Genomic DNA, 22044 nt, shown 5'->3' with positions numbered 1-22044 from the left:
TTTGGTTGGGCCAGATTTTCTGAGGGCTGTCCCGAGGCTCTATGGGGTTGGTTTGGGTTGGTGAACTGAGCCTCAGAACCAGCTGGCTGAGGGGACTCTTCTCTGGTTTCATCTCTTGACATTGTAGAGCTGTGTGATGGAATGTTTTAGGGTCACTTGTTTTTAGATGGTTGTAAAATTTGATGGCTCTTTTTTCTATTCGAATGAGGAGGGGGTATTGGCCCAATTCTGCCCTACATGCGTTATTTGGAGTTTTTCTTTGTACTTGCAATACAGTCTTGCAAAACTCTGCATGCAATATTTCAGTTGGATGTTTGTCCCATTTAGTAAATTCATTATTAGAGAGTGGACCCCATACTTCACTGCCATATAGAGCAATTGGTTCTATAACTGATTGAAAAATTTTGAGCCAGATTCTAATTGGAATTTCAATTTTGATGTTCCTTTTAATGGCATAAAATGCTCTTCTTGCTTTGTCTCTCAGCTCATTCACAGCCATGTGAAAGCTACCTGTGTTGCTCATATTTAGTCCTAGATATGTGTAGTTTTTGGTGTGTTCTAATAGAACTGTGTCCAAATAGAATTTATATTTGTCATCCTTATTTCCCGACCTTTTTTGGAATATCATTATATTTGTTTTTTTTAGGTTAACGGTCAGAGCCCAGGTCTGACAGAACCTGTGAAGACGATCTAGGTGCTGCTGTAACCCCTCTTTAGTGGGAGACAGCAGCACCAGGTCATCTGCGTACAGCAGACACTTGATTTCAGTGTTGTGTAGGGTGATACCAGGTGCTGCCGATTCTTCTAATGTTTTTGCCAATTCATTAATGTAGATGTTAAATAATGTTGGACTTATTGGGCAGCCCTGTTTCACTCCCCGCCCCTGAGAGAAGAAGTCTGTTTGACACTACAGAGTGTCTCTCTCTCTCTCTCTCTCTCTCTCTCTCTCTGTTTGTGTCTCTCACTCGCTCTGTTTGTGTCTCTCTCTCTCTCTCTCTCTGTTTGTCTCTCTCTCTCTCTCTCTCTCTCTCTCTCTCTCTCTCTCTCTCTCTCTCTCTCTCTCTCTCTCTCTCTCTCTCTCTCTCTCTCTCTCTCTCTCTCTCTCTCTCTCTCTGTGTTTGTGTCTCTCTCTCTCTCTGTTTGTGTCTCTCTCTCTCTCTCTCTCTCTGTTTTGTCTCTCTCTCTCTCTCTGTTTTGTCTCTCTCTCTCTCTGTTTTGTCTCTCTCTCTCTCTCTGTTTTGTCTCTCTCTCTCTCTCTGTTTGTGTCTCTCTCTCTCTCTGTTTGTCTCTCTCTCTCTCTCTCTCTCTGTTTTGTCTCTCTCTCTCTCTCTCTGTTTGTGTCTCTCTCTCTCTCTCTGTTTGTGTCTCTCTCTTTCTCTGTTTGTGTCTCTCTCTTTCTCTGTTTGTGTCTCTCTCTTTCTCTGTTTGTGTCTCTCTCTTTCTCTGTTTGTCTCTCTCTCTCTCTCTCTGTTTGTGTCTCTCTCTCTCTGTTTGTGTTAGTCTCTCTCTCTCTCTCTCTCTCTCTCTCTCTGTTTGTGTTAGTCTCTATCTCTCTCTCTCTCTCTGTTTGTGTCTCTCTCTCTCTCTGTTTGTGTCTCTCTCTCTCTCTGTTTGTGTCTCTCTCTCTCTCTCTCTCTCTCTCTTCCTCTCTCTCTCTCTCTCTACTTTCCCCACTAAATCTCTTACACTGACATCTCCATGGAAACACACACGTGGCTCTTGAGCCAACACACACAGCTTTGCAGAAACACACATGGAGCACGCGTCACACAGTCATGTCCTTTTCAGAGGCCCCGTTGGTAGCGCTGGGGCTACGTCCCAAACGGCACGCTACTCTCTACATAGTGGCCCTATTCCCATAGGGCACTTGTCAAAAGTAGTGCACTATGCAGGGATTAGGGTGCCATTTGGAACAGGGCATAAGATGTATGCTGGAGAGGCATGCTGGCATTTATGACAGCTGTTAGTCAAGATGGGCTGTCTGAGGCAGGGAGGAAGGTAGCTAGTAGCAGACAGGCAGCTAGTAGCAGGCAGACAGGCAGCTAGTAGCAGGCAGACAGGCAGCTAGTAGCACGCAGACAGGCAGCTAGTGGCAGGCTGGCAGGCAGCTAGTGGCAGACAGGCAGCTAGTAGCAGGCAGACAATCAGCTAGTGGCAGGCAGACAGGCAGCTAGTCGCAGGCAGACAGGCAGCTAGTAGCAGACAGACAGGCAGCTAGTAGCACGCAGACAGGCAGCTAGTAGCAGGCAGACAGGCAGCTAGTGGCAGGCTGGCAGGCAGCTAGTAGCAGGCAGACAGGCAGCTAGTAGCAGGCAGACAGTCAGCTAGTGGCAGGCTGGCAGGCAGCTAGTAGCAGGCAGACAGTCAGCTAGTAGCAGGCAGACAGGCAGCTAGTAGCAGGCAGACAGGCAGCTAGTGGCAGGCTGGCAGGCAGCTAGTAGCAGGCAGACAGTCAGCTAGTGGCAGGCTGGCAGGCAGCTAGTAGCAGGCAGACAGTCAGCTAGTAGCAGGCAGACAGGCAGCTAGTCGCAGGCAGACAGGCAGCTAGTGGCAGGCAGACAGGCAGCTAGTAGCAGGCAGACAGTCAGCTAGTAGCAGGCAGACAGGCAGCTAGTAGCAGGCAGACAGGCAGCTAGTAGCAGGCAGACAGTCAGCTAGTGGCAGGCTGGCAGGCAGCTAGTAGCAGGCAGACAGTCAGCTAGTAGCAGGCAGACAGGCAGCTAGTCGCAGGCAGACAGGCAGCTAGTGGCAGGCAGACAGGCAGCTAGTCGCAGGCAGACAGGCAGCTAGTCGCAGGCAGACAGGCAGCTAGTCGCAGGCAGACAGGCAGCTAGTCGCAGGCAGACAGGCAGCTAGTCGCAGGCAGACAGGCAGCTAGTCGCAGGCAGACAGGCAGCTAGTAGCAGGCAGACAGGCAGCTAGTCGCAGGCAGACAGGCAGCTAGTTGCAGGCAGGCAGACAGGCAGGAAGTCGGCAGACAGACAGCCATGCAGGCAGGTAGGGGCCAGGGGAGCACGCAGGGCCCCTCTGCTAGGTGTTAACAGCTGGGACCTCTGCAGGAACGCATGGACTGCAGAACACTGCCACAGGGTCTGTCACAGACCGCTACACGGCACTACAGAGTGTCACAAACTATACGGAGAGAGAGGTCCACATAACAGACTACCACAGACCGCTACACGGCACTACAGAGTGTCACAAACTATACGGAGAGAGAGGTCCACATAACAGACTACCACAGACCGCTACACGGCACTACAGAGTGTCACAAACTATACGGAGAGAGAGGTCCACATAACAGACTACCACAGACCGCTACACATCACTACAGAGTGCCACAAACTATACGGAGAGAGAGGTCCACATAACAGACTACCACAGACCGCTACACGGCACTACAGAGTGTCACAAACTATACGGAGAGAGAGGTGCACATAACAGACTACCACAGACCGCTACACGGCACTACAGAGTGTCACAAACTATACGGAGAGAGAGGTCCACATAACAGACTACCACAGACCGCTACACGGCACTACAGAGTGCCACAAACTATACGGAGAGAGAGGTCCACATAACAGACTACCACAGACCGCTACACGGCACTACAGAGTGTCACAAACTATACGGAGAGAGAGGTCCACATAACAGACTACCACAGACCGCTACACGGCACTACAGAGTGCCACAAACTATACGGAGAGAGAGGTCCACATAACAGACTACCACAGACCGCTACACGGCACTACAGAGTGCCACAAACTATACGGAGAGAGAGGTCCACATAACAGACTACCACAGACCGCTACACGGCACTACAGAGTGTCACAAACTATACGGAGAGAGAGGTCCACATAACAGACTACCACAGACCGCTACACGGCACTACAGAGTGCCACAAACTATACGGAGAGAGAGGTCCACATAACAGACTACCACAGACCGCTACACGGCACTACAGAGTGTCACAAACTATACGGAGAGAGAGGTCCACATAACAGACTACCACAGACCGCTACACGGCACTACAGAGTATACGGAGAGAGAGGTCCACATAACAGACTACCACAGACCGCTACACAGCACTACAGTGTCACAAACTATACGGAGAGAGAGGTCCACATAACAGACTACCACAGACCGCTACACGGCACTACAGAGTGCCATAAACTATACGGAGAGAGAGGTCCACATAACAGACTACCACAGACCGCTACACGGCACTACAGAGTGTCACAAACTATACGGAGAGAGAGGTCCACATAACAGACTACCACAGACCGCTACACGGCACTACAGAGTGCCATAAACTATACGGAGAGAGAGGTCCACATAACAGACTACCACAGACCGCTACACGGCACTACAGAGTGTCACAAACTATACGGAGAGAGAGGTCCACATAACAGACTACCACAGACCGCTACACATCACTACAGAGTATACGGAGAGAGAGGTCCACATAACAGACTACCACAGACCGCTACACGGCACTACAGAGTATACGGAGAGAGAGGTCCACATAACAGACTACCACAGACCGCTACACATCACTACAGAGTGTCACAAACTATACGGAGAGAGAGGTCCACATAACAGGCTACCACAGACCGCTACACGGCACTACAGAGTATACGGAGAGAGAGGTCCACATAACAGACTACCACAGACCGCTACACGGCACTACAGAGTGTCACAAACTATACGGAGAGAGAGGTCCACATAACAGACTACCACAGACCGCTACACATCACTACAGAGTGCCACAAACTATACGGAGAGAGAGGTCCACATAACAGACTACCACAGACCGCTACACGGCACTACAGAGTGTCACAAACTATACGGAGAGAGAGGTCCACATAACAGGCTACCACAGACCGCTACACGGCACTACAGAGTGTCACAAACTATACGGAGAGAGAGGTGCACATAACAGACTACCACAGACCGCTACACGGCACTACAGAGTGTCACAAACTATACGGAGAGAGAGGTCCACATAACAGACTACCACAGACCGCTACACGGCACTACAGAGTGTCACAAACTATACGGAGAGAGAGGTCCACATAACAGACTACCACAGACCGCTACACATCACTACAGAGTGCCACAAACTATACGGAGAGAGAGGTCCACATAACAGACTACCACAAACTGTCACAATGGCCACTATACTGAGAGAGAGACAGCCAAAGACCGTCACAGATTGTCACTCTGCACTTGTCACTGTACTGAGAGAGAGAGAGACTGACAAAGACCGTCACAGATTGTCACTCTGCACTTGTCACTATACTGAGAGAGAGATTAGTGTGTTCCCTCAGGCCACTACTCCACTATCAAAATATTTACAATACAACATCCATGTGTATGTGTGTGTAGACTGCGTGTCTTATCATGTGTATGTGTGTCTGTACCTGTGTGTGTCTCTTCACAGTCCCCAGCTAGTCATGGCTCTATGTAGTACTGTGTGCCTGCCATAGTCTGTTCTGGACTTGGGGACTGTGAAGGTCCAAAATGGGATATGGATGTGTGTCTGAGCTGTGTGCCAGTAGTTTAGACAGATCGGTGCATTCAGCATGTCAACACTTACAAAAACAAGTAGTGATGAAGTCAATCTCTCCTCCACTTGGAGCCAGGAGAGATTGACATGCATATTATTAATATTAGTTCTCTGTGTACATCCAAGGGCCAGCCGTGCTGCCCTGTTCTGAGCCAATTGTAATCTTCCTCAGTCCCTCTTTGTGGCACCTGATCACACAACTGAACAGTAGTCCAGGTGCGACATAACTAGGGCCTGTAGGACCTGCCTTGTTGATAGTGTTGTTAAGAAGGTAGAAACTAGGGCCTGTAGGACCTGCCTTGTTGATAGTGTTGTTAAGAAGGTAGAAACTAGGGCCTGTAGGACCTGCCTTGTTGATAGTGTTGTTAAGAAGGTAGAAACTAGGGCCTGTAGGACCTGCCTTGTTGATAGTGTTGTTAAGAAGGTAGAAACTAGGGCCTGTAGGACCTGCCTTGTTGATAGTGTTGTTAAGAAGGTAGAAACTAGGGCCTGTAGGACCTGCCTTGTTGATAGTGTTGTTAAGAAGGTAGAAACTAGGGCCTGTAGGACCTGCCTTGTTGATAGTGTTGTTAAGAAGGTAGAAACTAGGGCCTGTAGGACCTGCCTTGTTTATAGTGCTGTTAAGAAGGTAGAAACTAGGGCCTGTAAGACCTGCCTTGTTGATAGTGTTGTTAAGAAGGTAGAGCAGTGCTTTATCATGGACAGACTTCTCCCCATCTTAGCTACTGTTGTATCAATATGTTTTGACCATGACAATTTACAATCCAGGGTAACTCCAAGCAATTTAGTCAGCTCAACGTGCTCAATTTCCACATTATTTATTACAAGATTTTAGTTGATGTTTAGGGTTTAGTGAATGATTTGTCCCAAATACAAGGCTTTTAGTTTTTGAAATATTTAGGACTAACTTATTCCTTGCCACCCACTCTGAAACTAACTGCAACTCTTTGTTAACCTGTTTGGCGTGCAAGCCCGACGTCGGTACACTTATGACAACAGCCAGCTCAAAGTGCAGGGCGCGAAATTCAAAAGATATTTTTTTTTAATATTTAACTTTCACACATTAACAAGTCCAAGACACCAGATGAAAGGTACACATCTTGTGAATCAAGCCAACATGTCCGATTTTTAAAATGTTTTACAGGGAAGACACAATATGTAAATCTATTAGCTAACCACGTTAGCAAAAGACACCATTTTTCATTACTCCACCAGTTATTTACTCCATCAGTAGCTATCACAAATTCGACCAAATAATGATATAAATAGCCACTAACCAAGAAACAAATTCATCAGATGACAGTCTGATAACATATTTATTGTATAGCATATGTTTTGTTAGAAAAATGTGCATATTTCAGGTATAAATCATAGTTTACATTGCAGCTACAGTCAGAAATTGCACCGAAAGCAGACAGAAAAATTACAGACACCAACGCCAAATAACTAAATACTCATCATAAAACATTTCTGAAAAATACATAGTGTACAGCAATTGAAAGACAGGCATCTTGTGATTCCAGACAATATTTCCGATTTATCAAGTGTTTTACAGCGAAAACAAAATGTAGCGTTATATTAGCTTAGCACAATAGCCAGAAACACTTGGGCGCCGGCGACTACGGCAGATATATGAAATAACATCATAAAATGGGTCTTACTTTTGCTGATCTTTCATCAGAATGTTGGACAAGGTGTCCTTTGTCCAGAACAGTTGTTGTTTGGATTCAGAACAGACACTTTCCCTCGTCATTTAGCAAGCGCGCTAGCCGGGTGCCACGACACTCTCCATGTCAACAAACGGAAGAGAACGGAACACAGCAAAACTCCCGAAAAAATTTCAATAATCTGATGAAACCATATTGAAAAAACATACTTTACGATGATATGGTGACATGTATCAAATAAAATCAAAGCCGGAGATTGTAGTCGCCTATAACGGAAGCTAAACAAAAGGCAATCACACTGTCCAGCTCGCGCTATTCAGAGTACCGAAAATGGTGGACACGAGATTCCAAGATGATGTGTTCCAACTCAGATCGAGATAATCAACTCATTTCTTCTCTCACAGCCTCTTGACAACCAGAGGAAGGTGTATGACGTGTATGTATACTAATAGGTATTGTGCCCATGTATAGGCATGAAGAAGAACAGAGCATCGATTTCAGACGTTCCACTTCCTGGTCAGGAAAAGTGCTGCAGAATGAGTTCTGTTTCACTCAGAGAAATAATTCAAACGGTTTTAGAATCTATCCAATAGTAATAATAATATGCATATTGTACGAGCAAGAATTGAGTACGAGGCCGTTTGAAATGGGCACGATTTAACTGGCTACTCAATACTGCCCCTTGCAGCCATAAGAAGTTAAGTGTTGCAGTCATTTCAGTCGCTGTAGTAGCTGACTTGTATAGTGTTGAGTCATCCACACACATAGACACACTCAAAGCCAGTTGCATGCCATTTGTAAAGATTGAAAAAAGTAATGGGCCTAGACAGCTGCCCTGGGGAACTCCTGATTCTACCTGGATTATGTTGGAGAGGCTTCCATTAAAGAACACCCTCTGTGTTCTGTTAGACAGGTAACTCTTTATCCACATTATAGCAGGGGGTGTAAAGCCATAACACATAGGTTTTTCCATCAACAGACTATGATCAATAATGTCAAAAGCCTCACTGAAGTCTAACAAGACAGCCCCCACAATCTTTTAATCATACATTTCTCTACAGCCAGTCATCAGTAATTTGTGTAAGTGCTGTGCTTGTTGTGTGTCCTTCCCTATAACCTTGCTGAAAGTCTGTTGTCAATTTCTTTACTGTAAAACAGCATTGTATCTGGTCAAACAGCATTTTTCTCAAAAAGTTTACAAAGGGTTGGTAACAGGCTGATTGGTCAGCTGTTTGAGCCAGTAAAAGGGGGCTTTACTATTCTTAAGTAGCGGAATGACTTTAGCTTCCCTCCAGGCCTGAGGGCACACACTTTCTAGTAGGCTTAAATTGAAGATGTGGCAAATAGGAGTGGCAATATCGTCTGCAATTATCCTCAGTAATTTCCCGTCCAAGTTTATCAGACCCCGGTGGCTTGTTGTTGTTGATAGACAACAATAATTGTTTCACTTCTTCCACACTGACTATCCGGAATTCAAAATCACAACTTTCATAATTTGATCAGATATACTTGGATGTGTAGTGTCCGCGTTTGTTGCCTAAATTTGCTAATCAATTAAAAAATGATGAATGTTGTTGGCAATATCAGTGGGTTTTGTGATGAATCTGATTCAATGAATGATGGAGCCGAGTTTATCTTTTTGCCCAAAATTTTATTGAAGGTGCTCTAAACATTTTACTATCATTCTTTATTTCATTTATCTTTGTTTCATAGTATAGTTTATTCTTCTTTTTATTCAGTTTAGTCACATGATTTCTCAATTTGCAATACGTTTAGCTAATCGGTTGTTGAAGCAAGACTTATTTGCCATTCCTTTTGCCTCATCCCTCTCAACCGTACAATTTTTCAATTCCTCATCAAATCCATGGGGATTTAACAGTTTTTATATTCATTTTGTTAATGGGTGCATGTTTATTAGTAGCTGGAATAAGCAATTGACTGGTTAGAGAAAGGGTCAGGAAGAGAAGAAGGAAAGAACGCAGGATGGAGAGAGAGAGGAGGCCACACAGCCACTATCTGGAGAGAGAGAGAGAGAGAGAGAGAGAGAGAGAGAGAGAGAGAGAGAGAGAGAGAGAGAGAGAGAGAGAGAGAGAGAGAGAGAGAGAGAGAGAGAGAGAGAGAGAGAGAGAGAGAGAGAGAGAGAGAGAGAGAGAGAGAGAGAGAGAGAGAGAGAGAGAGAGAGAGGGGAAAGGCCCAAATAGGAGGCTCAGCTGGGAGAAGCACACCGATAAAGGCAAAGACAATTGGTGCTTCTGAAATGGCCCCCAATGTCCCTCCTGTTACTATCTGCTATAGGAACCCTGGCAGCGTGCCTCAAACTTTGGAGCTCTTCCTGTACGAGCTGGCCCTTCCTGTCTTCCGGCTTGGCAACAGAGAAGGCCACCACGATTTAGAGACCTGTCTGTCACTGTCACTGTGTTTGTGTGTGCGTGCGTACCTGTGTGTGAGTGTGTGAATAAGTGTGTGTGTGTCCGCTGTCCTCAGTGTCCTCTCATGGTTGTGATACGTTTGTTGTAACTCAGCCAGACAGCAACATGCCTGGGAGATGGTCTACAGATGGCCTATAGATGGTCTACAGATGGTCAATAGATGGTCTACAGATGGTCTACAGATGGTCTATAGATGGTCTACAGATGGCCTATAGATGGTCTACAGTTGGCCTATAGATGGACTACAGATGGTCTACAGATGGTCAATAGATGGTCTACAGATGGTCTACAGATGGCCTATAGATGGTCTACAGTTGGCCTATAGATGGTCTATAGATGGTTAATAGATGGTCAATAGATGGTCTACAGATGGTCTACAGATGGCCTACAGTTGGTCTATAGATGGTCTACAGTTGGTCTATAGATGGTCTACAGATGGTCTACAGATGGCCTATAGATGGCCCCATATAGATGGTCTACAGATGGCCCCATATAGATGGTCTACAGATGGCCCCATATAGATGGTCTACAGATGGCCCCATATAGATGGTCTACAGATGGCCCCATATAGATGGTCTACAGATGGTCTACAGATGGCCTATAGATGGTCTACAGATGGTCTACAGATGGCCTACAGATGGTCTATAGATGGTCTACAGATGGCCTATAGATGGTCTACAGATGGTCTACAGATGGCCTATAGATGGTCTAAAGATGGTCAATAGATGGTCTACAGATGGTCTACAGATGGTCTATAGATGGTCTACAGATCGTCTACAGTTGGTCTACAGTTGGCCTATAGATGGTCTACAGATGGCCTATAGATGGCCTATAGATGGTCTACAGATGGTCTACAGATGGTCTACAGATGGTCTATAGATGGTCTACAGATGGCCTATAGATGGTCTACAGATGGCCTATAGATGGTCTACAGATGGTCTACATATGGTCTACAGATGGTCTACAGATGGTCTACAGATGGTCTACAGATGGCCTATAGATGGTCTACAGATGGCCTATAGATGGTCTACAGTTGGTCTACAGATGGTCTACAGATGGTCTATAGATGGTCTACAGGTGGTCTATAGATGGTCTATAGATGGTCTACAGTTGGTCTATAGATGGTCTATAGATGGTCTATAGATGGTCTATAGATGGTCTACAGATGGTCTACAGATGGTCAATAGATGGTCTACAGATGGTCTACAGATGGTCGACAGATGGTCTACAGATGGCCTATAGATGGCCTATAGATGGTCTATAGATGGTCTACAGATGGTATATAGATGGTCTACAGATGGTCTATAGATGGTCTATAGATGGTCTATAGATGGTCTATAGATGGTCTATAGATGGTCTATAGATGGTCTATAGATGGTCTATAGATGGTCTATAGATGGTCTATAGATGGTCTATAGATGGTCTATAGATGGTCTATAGATGGTCTACAGTTGGTCTACAGATGGCCTATAGATGGTCTACAGATGGTCAATAGATGGTCTACAGATGGTCTACAGATGGCCTACAGTTGGTCTATAGATGGTCTACAGATGGTATACAGATGGCCTATAGATGGTCTAGACTTGGTCTATAGATGGTCTATAGATGGTCTATAGATGGCCTACAGGAAACAATGTCTTCTAGCGACATCTGGCTCCTAACTTGTTGTACCACTTCATACCACATAGTACCACATAGTACCACATAATACCACATAATACCACATAGTACCACATAATACCACATAGTACCACATAGTACCACATCGTACCACATCGTACCACATCGTACCACATTGTACCACATAGTACCACATAGTACCACATAATACCACATAATACCACATAGTACCACATAATACCACATAGTACCACATAGTACCACATCGTACCACATCGTACCACATCGTACCACATTGTACCACATAGTACCACATAGTACCACATCGTAGGTATGACGCCACTATTAATGTTGTGTCTATCTACGTATATTCCGACTCATGGAGAGACTTATCGTCTGTTTCTCAAGTCCGAAAGACTGAGATTCAAACAGATAAACCTGTGCACTGCAATTACTTCTAAAAGTGATTCCAGCTTGAGCTCTTGATCTCTGCAAACGTTGGGTTAACTACCTTTAAAAGTCTATCGCAGGTCGTTGATCTGCATTGGACTGAATCTACACAGAACGAGGGTCCATTTCTGTCCACACGACCCGTGATAGACGAGACACGAGGCACTTTAACACAGTTGTTAAACTGCGGAGTCTCACCTGGATGTACTCCTTGCTGCTGTCCTCGTTGGGCGTCCACGCGTTGTTGCCGTTGTTAAGGCGGGCCTGCCGTGGCAACCAGGTGTTGTCGTAGAAGGAAGAGGAGGCAGTGATCTGGTCGTCAGAGATCTTCCCTGACTCCAAACCTAACGCGTTACTGCAATGAAAGGCTGGTGCAGGAGAGAGGTGGACCAATCAATCAACCAATCAATTAACCAATCAATCAATGACAGGTGGATCAATCAATCAACCAATGAGAGGTGGACCAATCAATCAACCAATCAATTAACCAATCAATCAATGACAGTTGGACCAACCAATCAACCAATGACAGGTGGACAGTCAGATACAGAACAAAAATGGGGGACACCTTTCTGGGGGTCCGAGATAGAAGATAAACACTGATATACACACCCACGCACGAACACACACACACACACACACACACACATACACACACACACACACACACACACACACACACACACACACACACACACACACACACACACACACACACACACACACACGCACACGCACGAACACACACACACACACACACACATACACACAGCAGTACTTACTGTCGCTGACTTCTTTGTGCGTCATGTTGTAGCGAGCAGAGAAGCCATCTTTGGCCACAGCCATGTCCGTGTGGAAGGACAGAGACAGGATACCTGTAGATGACGTGATCTCTGGAGGGATCTTAGTTCCACAGTAACGTCCTATCAGAGGCCCCACTGCAAACACATACACAAACCGGAGACAACCATTAGAAACATGACATTATGTGACGTAACATAACATAGCATAGCATAGCATAGCATTACATAACGTAACATAGCCTAATATAAGATAATATAACGTAACGTAATGCAACATAACATAGCATAACATAACATAGCATAACATAGCATAGCATCGCATAACACAACACAGCATAACATAGCATAACATAGCATAGCATAACACAGCATATAACATAGCATAGCATAGCATAACATAGAATAACATAGCATAACATAGCATAACATAGCATAGAATTACATAACATAGCACGCCATAACATAGCATAGCATAGCATAAAATGACATAACATAACACACAAACCAGCATTAGTAGCCCTTGCCCTAACGCCAGCACCCACATAATGTCCAACACGGTTACTGACCCTGATGAATTCTCAATCAGCCACGTTATGAACAGATCAACAACACTTAGCTAGGACAAAACAACACTGGAAATTACAAGTTGGGCATGTAATAAATCCTGTCGTTCTCAGCAGGCAGGGCAGGCTATAGAGAGATTCCACTGGGAAACAATGAATTGTCTCAGCTCCATCTGTTTATTTCATCCGTCTATCTCTCTATCCCTTCATCTAACACCACGTGAAAAGTCATTTGGGTTTAACGAGAGGTGAGGTGCTCTCTCTGTTCTCTCTGTTCTCTTCGTCCCTCATCTTCACTCCTCCATCTCTGGATTAGATGCGCTTTCTTTCCCTCCGTTCCCTTGATCCAAAGTGATTCATCCCCCTTTCTTACGCTCTTCTCATTCTATTTTCTTCTACCTCTTAATTCCTGGACTTTGTGTGTCAACAGCTGAGTGATTTAGGATTCTATGGTAGGAGGGTGGGAGGGGTTAGTGGGGAGGGAGGGGTTAGTGGGGAGGGGTTAGTGGGGAGGGGTTAGTGGGGAGGGGTTAGTGGGGAGGGAGGGGTTAGTGGGGAGGGAGGGGTTAGTGGGGAGGGGTTAGTGGGGAGGGGTTAGTGGGGAGGGGTTAGTGGGGAGGGAGGGGTTAGTGGGGAGGGAGGGGTTAGTGGGGAGGGAGGGGTTAGTGGGGAGGGGTTAGTGGGGAGGGAGGGGTTAGTGGGGAGGGGTTAGTGGGGAGGGAGGGCATAAGGGGGTGGGAGGGGTTAGTGGGGAGGGAGGGGTTAGTGGGGAGGGGTTAGTGGGGAGGGGTTAGTGGGGAGGGGTTAGTGGGGAGGGAGGGGTTAGTGGGGAGGGAGGGGTTAGTGGGGAGGGGTTAGTGGGGAGGGGTTAGTGGGGAGGGGTTAGTGGGGAGGGAGGGGTTAGTGGGGAGGGAGGGGTTAGTGGGGAGGGAGGGGTTAGTGGGGAGGGGTTAGTGGGGAGGGAGGGGTTAGTGGGGAGGGGTTAGTGGGGAGGGAGGGCATAAGGGGGTGGGAGGGGTTAGTGGGGAGGGAGGGGTTAGTGGGGAGGGGTTAGTGGGGAGGGAGGGGTTAGTGGGAGGGGTTAGTGGGGAGGGAGGGCATAAGGGGGTGGGAGGGGTTAGTGGGGAGGGAGGGGTTAGTGGGGAGGGAGGGGTTAGTGGGGAGGGAGGGGTTAGTGGGGAGGGAGGGGTTAGTGGGGAGGGGTTAGTGGGGAGGGAGGGGTTAGTGGGGAGGGGTTAGTGGGGAGGGAGGGCATAAGGGGGTGGGAGGGGTTAGTGGGGAGGGAGGGGTTAGTGGGGAGGGAGGGGTTAGTGGGGAGGGAGGGGTTAGTGGGGAGGGGTTAGTGGGGAGGGGTTAGTGGGGAGGGGTTAGGGGGGAGGGGTTAGGGGGGAGGGGTTAGTGGGGAGGGAGGGGTTAGTGGGGAGGGAGGGCATAAGGGGGCGGGAGGGGTTAGTGGGGAGGGAGGGGTTAGTGGGGAGGGGTTAGTGGGGAGGGAGGGCATAAGGGGGCGGGAGGGGTTAGTGGGGAGGGAGGGGTTAGTGGGGAGGGAGGGGTTAGTGGGGAGGGGTTAGGGGGGAGGGGTTAGTGGGGAGGGGTTAGTGGGGAGGGGTTAGTGGGGAGGGGTTAGTGGGGAGGGGTTAGTGGGGAGGGAGGGCATAAGGGGGCGGGAGGGGTTAGTGGGGAGGGAGGGGTTAGTGGGGAGGGGTTAGTGGGGAGGGAGGGCATAAGGGGGCGGGAGGGGTTAGTGGGGAGGGAGGGGTTAGTGGGGAGGGAGGGGTTAGTGGGGAGGGGTTAGGGGGGAGGGGTTAGTGGGGAGGGGTTAGTGGGGAGGGAGGGCATAAGGGGGCGGGAGGTGGGGTGCAGCAGAGCGGTAGAAGGGCTATAAGCCGGGGTTTCTGGGACTAATACATTCATCATGTAGCTCTCTCTGTCTTTCTTTCTTTCTCACTCTGACTCCCAGGCACGGAGGACAAGGTAAACGAGGAAAAGAAATCGATCAGAAATATAGATTTTTCCTTTTTTTTAGAGTGGTTGGATATATGAACTAGGCCTCTTGAGCAAATAGGAGAAATACGTATTTGTTGATAGGGCTGAACTGAAAATTACCATATCAATACACACGATGTTACCATAGCAATACTAGCGGGACATTACCATTACAATACTAGAGGGACATTACCACAGTAATAATATATGTACATTACCATAACAATACACATGCACATTACCATATCAATACTAGAGGTACATTACCATATCAATACACATGGCGTTACCATATCAATACTAGAGGTACATTACCATATCAATACTAGAGGTATATTACCATATCAATACTAGAGGTACATTACCATACCAATACTAGAGGTACATTGCCATATCAATACTAGAGGTACATTACCATATCAATACTAGAGGTACATTACCATATCAATACTAGAGGTACATTACCATATCAATACTAGAGGTACATTACCATATCAATACTAGAGGGACATTACCATATGATAATTTATTTCAAATTTTGGGCACAAATGTGTTTACATCCCTATGAGCTATTCTCCTTTGCCAAGATAATCCATCCACCTGACAGGTGTTGCATATCAAGAAACTGATTAAACAGCATGATCATTACACAGGTGCACCTTGTGTTGGGGACACATGTGCAGTGTTCTTACACAGCATAATGCCACAGATGTCAGAAGTGTTTTTTTTTACCCCTCCACAAATATATTTTAGTTGTTTTTTTTACAGCTTTTTTGTTAAATATATTTTTTTTTGCATACATGGTACTTTTATATAAAGCAGTCACATAACAATAATACTTTATCAAACATAAGCTGTTACCAAACATAACTTAACATGAGCTCTTTAATCCCAACCCTCAGCCACTCTCAGCCCATCCCACCTATCACCATAGACCTCAGCTCTTTAATCCCACCCCTCAGCCCATCCCACCTATCACCATAGACCTCGTTTGGTGTCTATGTGCCATATATTTTTCAATCGTACTGTGAAGTTTTACATTCATTTTGAACTTTTCTAATCCTTTAGTATCCACAGATTGTGAGATAAAGATGAACATTTTTCCCACGAGTATTATTATATTATTTATTGACTATGGCTTTCCAAATCGAGCAACACTGCTATTTATAAGGTTAATTTTCAGTGCATGTTGTGATTTTTAAACCGTTCCTGAACCTGTGACCAGAAACAAGCTACATCAATACCAGAATACATGATCTATTGATTCTGTCTCTTCACAACAAAATCTACAGAGCTGAGATTGTTGTATGCCCCATATATATAGCATTCTGTTGGTGCCAATAATGTTATATAATAATTGAATTTAAAAACTCTAAGCGTTGAATCAAGTGTAGCTTTTTGTACCGGTTCATGAACCATGTGCCATGTAATTGGTACATCGAAAATCTCCTTCCATTTATTTTGCAACCTGTATGGCGCAGCCGTCAACATGTTTGTCCTCAGATAAAACTGGTATATGTATCTATTTAATCCCAGTTCCTTTCAGCCAATTTATATCTTTAATATATGGCAGACAAACAAATTCCCTACCTTCTCCCTTTTCCACTTGCCTCCTCCTATTTTTGTGGTGGAGCTGCAATCAGTTGGTTGTAAGTTTGTATTGAGCAGACATTCCCATATATTTTCGATAACTGCATATGTGACATAACTCCTCCATTTCGAATCATAATATCATTAGCAAATATAATTAAAAAAATAAAAATGTCATCATTAATATTTTTTGATTAATCAGTAAATTTGAGTTTAACCATAACATTTGTTGTAATATTTGTTCTATCTTTTCTGGAGGATAAAACTGAAATTGTAACCAGCTTTGTATGTTGTTTAAGAAAGGACGATACTTTAAACAAATTTAATTAGTCAGAAATGGCAAAAAGGACATTTTTGAACAAAGGACGAGCCTTTCTTAATAATCTACCATTTTCTGTTTAAGTATAATTTATGTATGAATGAAGCATTTAGTGAGACGTTTAAAGCTGTAATATGTAATAATTTCACAAACTCATATTCATTATATAAATAGGCCCATTTAATTTTGTCTGGTTTAGCATTCCAAATCAAATTAAATATGTTTTGCTCATATGATTTAAAAAATGAGTCATCTGGACTAGCCAGTGCCATTAGTAAGTAAGTAGACTGTGATAGGACCAAGAAGTTAATCAATGTGATTTTTCCATAAATAGACAAGTATTTACCTCTCCATGGTTGCAGAATTTAAACTATTTTTGCAAACTTTCTATTGAAATTAATTGTGGTAAATGTATTTATATTTTTTGAGATGTGAATACCAAGTATGTCTACTTCACCATCTGCCCATTTTATTGGTAAACTACAAGGTAGTGTAAACACTGTCTTTTTTAACGATCCAATACATAATATGGTGCACTTGTCATAATTAGGTTTTAGTCCAGAGAGGCTAGAAGAGTGATCAACATCTTCAATAAGTCTGTACAGTGATCCAGATTGCGGACATAACCTTTTCTCAATATAGGGGGTGCTGTTTCAACTTTGGAAAATATCGTCTCCAAATTAAACTGCCTCATACTCAATTCTTGCTCGTACAATATGCATATTATTATTACTATTGGATAGAAAACAATCTCTAGTTTCTAAAACCGTTTGAATTATGTCTGTGGGTGAAACAGAACTCTTTCTGCAGCGAAATCCATGACAGGAACTGCGAAGGTCTGAAAACGAGGCTCTGTTCTCAGATCAGTTTAAAGCTCTGTATGTATCCTATGGGTCGACATGAACTGCACCCGCCTTCCCCTGGATGTCAATAAACAATGAGAAGTGGCTTGGAGTTCCTACGTAGTTCTCAGAGCTTTTAAAAGGCCAAGGAACGAGGGGACCTCTCTTTTCGACGTTCGTCATTGCGCAAAGGAAGACCTCAGGATGGCATTTTGAAACGCTCAGTTATCGACCTTAGATATATCCGTCTGTAATTTAATTCGATACAGGTGTTAGAAACATCATAACGAAGTTATTTTAAACCGAGTTATATCAGTTTATGCGAGTATATTGCTATTTTCGGAATTTCCTTAGTATTGCGTTTTGAGGATTTGGGCATGCTGTGGCCACATAGCTATTGTTAGCTGCTAATTCCGAAGTTGAAGACGACGTTTTACAACCAAGCAACGATTCTTTTGGACAAAGGACCACTTGCCCAAGATTCTGATGGAAGCTCGTCCAAAAGTAAGAGCTATTTATGATGTTATTCCGTATTTATGTGGAAAAATGTAAACGGATTTGTCCGCCATTATTGCGGCACTAGTCTGGCTGTAACGCACACTGTATGTCTAGTAACGTTAATTTAAAAAATCTAACTCAGCGGTTGCATTAATAACTAATGCATCTTTCAGAAATGGTGGCTAGATTCACAAGAAGTGTATCTTTCATCTGGTGTCTTGGACTTGTGATTTAATGATATTTAGATGCTAGTATTTACTTGTGACGCTATGCTAGGCTATGCTAGTCAGCTTTTTTACTGGTGGGGGTGCTCCCGGATCCGGGTTTGGGAGGAACTAGAAGTTAAGAAAAAACTAGAGTCATCAACATACATTGACACTTTTGTTTGTATGCCCTAGATTTCTAACCCCTTGATATTCTTGTTAGGTCTAATTTTAATAGCCAGCATTTCAATGGCCATAATAAATAGCTATGGAGACAACGGATAGCCTTGTTTTACTCCTCTTAAAAGCTCAATACTTTCTGAGAAGTAACCATGATTTACTATTTGACATCTGGGGTTGCTGTACATAACTTTAACCCATTGTATAAGAGATTCACTCAAATTAAAGTAATTTAAATATAAATTCTAGTCGTACTTTATCAAACGCCTTTTCAAAATTTGCTATGAAGACCAGGCCTGGTATCTTCGATGTTTCATCATGTTCAATTGTTTCAAGAAATTGTCGTATATTATCTCCAATATATCGTCCCATGTAAAAAAAACAGTCTGATCAGGATGAACAATATCTGGTAAAATCTTTTTTATTCTATGTGCTATGCATTTCGCTAGGAAGTGTTAGAGGCCTCCAGTTTTTTAAATGGACAGGATCTTTATACTTACTACCTGGGTCCTGTTTTAGTAGTAATGAAATAGGACCTTCTTGTTGAGTACCTGAAAGTTTACCATTTGTATAGGAGTAATTAGAACATGCTAATAATGGATCTTTGAGTACATCAAAAAAGGTCTGATATACCTCTATTGGTATACCGTCAAGCCCTGGGGGTTTTCCAGACATGAAAAGATTGTATTGCCTGAAAAAGTTCCTCTTCTGTAAATTGGCCTTCACGCAGGTCTTTCTGTAAATGTGTTAATTTTACATTATTATTATTTTTATTATTATTATAATTATTAGGAAAATAAATCCTTATCGTTAACATCATTCAGTGGAAATGGAGGAGACTGAAAAGAAAACATATGCTTCAAATATTTTGCTTCCTCTTCCAAAATGTAATTTGGTGAATCATGGATAACTCCATCATTTGTAACAAGTTTCAATAAATTAGTTTTGGTCAAATTTCTATATTGAAGATTCAAGAAACACTTTGTGCATTTTTCACAATTTTCCATCCAATTCTCTTTATTATTGTAATACATTACACTTGATCATTCTTGAATAAGTACGTCCGTTTCTTTTTGTTTTTCCTCGAACCTATATTGTGCTTCTATAGTACAGTTTCCATTTCCATCTACCTGCGCTGTTAGTTCCTCTTTTTGCTGTATTAGTCTCATCTCTTTTGACCTAAACTGAATATGTTTTAACCTTTTGTCAATAGGGGGAGCAGTTAGCATTTTTTTTTTCCGGGTGTCGCCAAATTAAACTGCCTCGTGCTCAATTCTTGATCGTACAATATGCATATTATTAATTCTATTGGATAGAAAACACTCTCTAGTTTCTATAGCCGTTGGAATTTTGTCTGTGGGTGACCCAGAACTCTTTCTACAGCGAAATCCATGACAGGTACTGCGATGGTCTGAGAGCGAAGCTCTGATTTCAGATCAGTTTTAAAAGTCTGTGTATATCCTATGGAACGACATGAACTGCACCCGCCTTCCCCTGGATGTCAGTAACCAATGAGAAGTGGAATGGGCTTTCTGCGTAGCTCTCAGACGTTATAAAAGGCCAAGGAGTGAGGGTAGCCCCCCTTTCGACTCTTGCCATTACGCAGAAGAGGACCTCGGGATGCCATTTTCAGAGGCTCGGTTATCAACGTGAAATGTATCCGTCTGTAATTTAATTCGATATAGGAGTTAGAAACATCATAACGTAGTTAATTTAAACCGTTTTATAGCAATTTATATCCGTTTAGTGCGATTTTGAGGAATTTATATGTGATGCTCTTTGAAGCTTTGGGCACGTTTCGGGGTCCCGGTCGAACGTTAGTGGGCATTTCGACGGACAGAGGACATCTTTCGACCAAAAGAAGATTAGACCCAAGAAAGGATACATTGCCCAAGAATCTGATGGAAAATCACCTCATAGTAAGAAATATTTAATATGATAAATCGTTGTTCTGTCGAAATATTTTAAACGCATAATCCGCCATTTTGTTTGCTATAGCTTCGCTTGGCGAACCCTGTATTGCACAGTAAGGATAATTTTAGAAATGTAAATCAGCGATTGCATTAAGAACTAATTTGTCTTTCGATTCCTGTCAACCCTGTATTTTTTAGTCAAGTATATGATTAGCTTTCGATTAAACTAGATCACTATGAAAGATGGCGTCCGACATGTTGAGGCTTGATTTGCTACTATTTTCATTGTATAACCACGTTTTTTTATGGCTAAATATGCACATTTTCGAACAAACAATATATGTATGTTGTAATATGATGTTACAGGAGTGTCAACGGAAGAATTCTGAGAAGGTTAGTGAAAAAATTTATATATTTTGGCGATGATTACGTTATCGCTCTCTTTGGCTTGAATCGATGCTCTGGTAATGTTTGCACATGTGGTATGCTAACTTATCGATTTATTGTGTTTTCGCTGTAAAACGCTTAGAAAATCTGAAATATTGTCTGAAATCACAAGATCTGTGTCTTTCCATTGCTATGCTTTGTCTATTTTTATGAAATGTTTTATGATGAGTAAATTGGTCATACACGTTGCTCTCTGTAGTAATTCTAGTCGCTTTGGTGAGATTTGTGTTGGTGGCTGCAATGGCAAACTATGATTTATACCTGAAATATGCACATTTTTCTAACAAAACCTATCCTATACCATAAATATGTTATCAGACTGTCATCTGATGAGGTTTTTTCTTGGTTAGTGGCTATCAATATCTTAGTTTAGCCGAATTGGTGATAGCTACTGGTGTTGAGAAAAAATGGTGGACAAAGAAAAATGGTGTCTTTTGCTAACATGGTTAGCTAATAGATTTACATATTTTGTCTTCCCTGTAAAACATTTTAAAAATCTGAAATGGTGACTTTATTCACAAGATCTGTATCTTTCATTTGGTGTCTTGGACTTGTGATTTAATGATATTTAGATGCTACTATTTAAATGTGACGCTATGCTAGTGATGCTAATCAGTGTGGGGGGGTGGGGGGTGATCCCGGATCCGGGTTTCTGAGGCAGTAAAAGTTAATGATGAGTATTGTATTGAATGGCCTCTAAAAGTACATTTCAAAGTGTCCCATACAATAAAGGGATGTCTCAAGTTTTGAGGGAGTGTGCTATTGGCATGCTGACTGCAGGAATGTCCACCAGAGCTGTTGCCAGAGAAATGAATGTACATTTTTCTACCATAAGCCTTGGTAGACGTCAGAAACGTCCAACGTCGTTTTAGAGAATTTGGCAGTACGTCCAACCGGCCTCACAACCACAGACCACGTATAACCACGGAAGCCCAGGACCGCCACATCCGGCTTTTTCACCTGCGGGA

At 43.7% G+C, this 22044-nt stretch overlaps 1 protein-coding gene across 1 annotated transcript in view; it reads right to left on the bottom strand.

Annotated features, from left to right (window-relative positions):
• The window catches only part of LOC120064512 (neuropilin-2-like), an 83520-nt gene that overhangs the window by 15280 nt on the left and 46196 nt on the right, over positions 1-22044 (bottom strand). The window contains exons 8-9 of the mRNA XM_039015129.1: positions 12515-12670; positions 11931-12100 (exon numbers count right to left, since the gene is read on the bottom strand). Coding sequence (XP_038871057.1) covers positions 11931-12100; positions 12515-12670 — 326 coding nt within the window. The remainder of the gene's footprint in view (positions 1-11930; positions 12101-12514; positions 12671-22044) is intronic.

The sequence above is a fragment of the Salvelinus namaycush genome, chromosome 19, assembly GCF_016432855.1.
Source record: "Salvelinus namaycush isolate Seneca chromosome 19, SaNama_1.0, whole genome shotgun sequence".
Lineage (NCBI taxonomy): Eukaryota > Metazoa > Chordata > Actinopteri > Salmoniformes > Salmonidae > Salvelinus > Salvelinus namaycush.
Note: the sequence above shows the minus strand (reverse complement) of the source record. Positions and strands in the feature narration are given on the sequence as shown.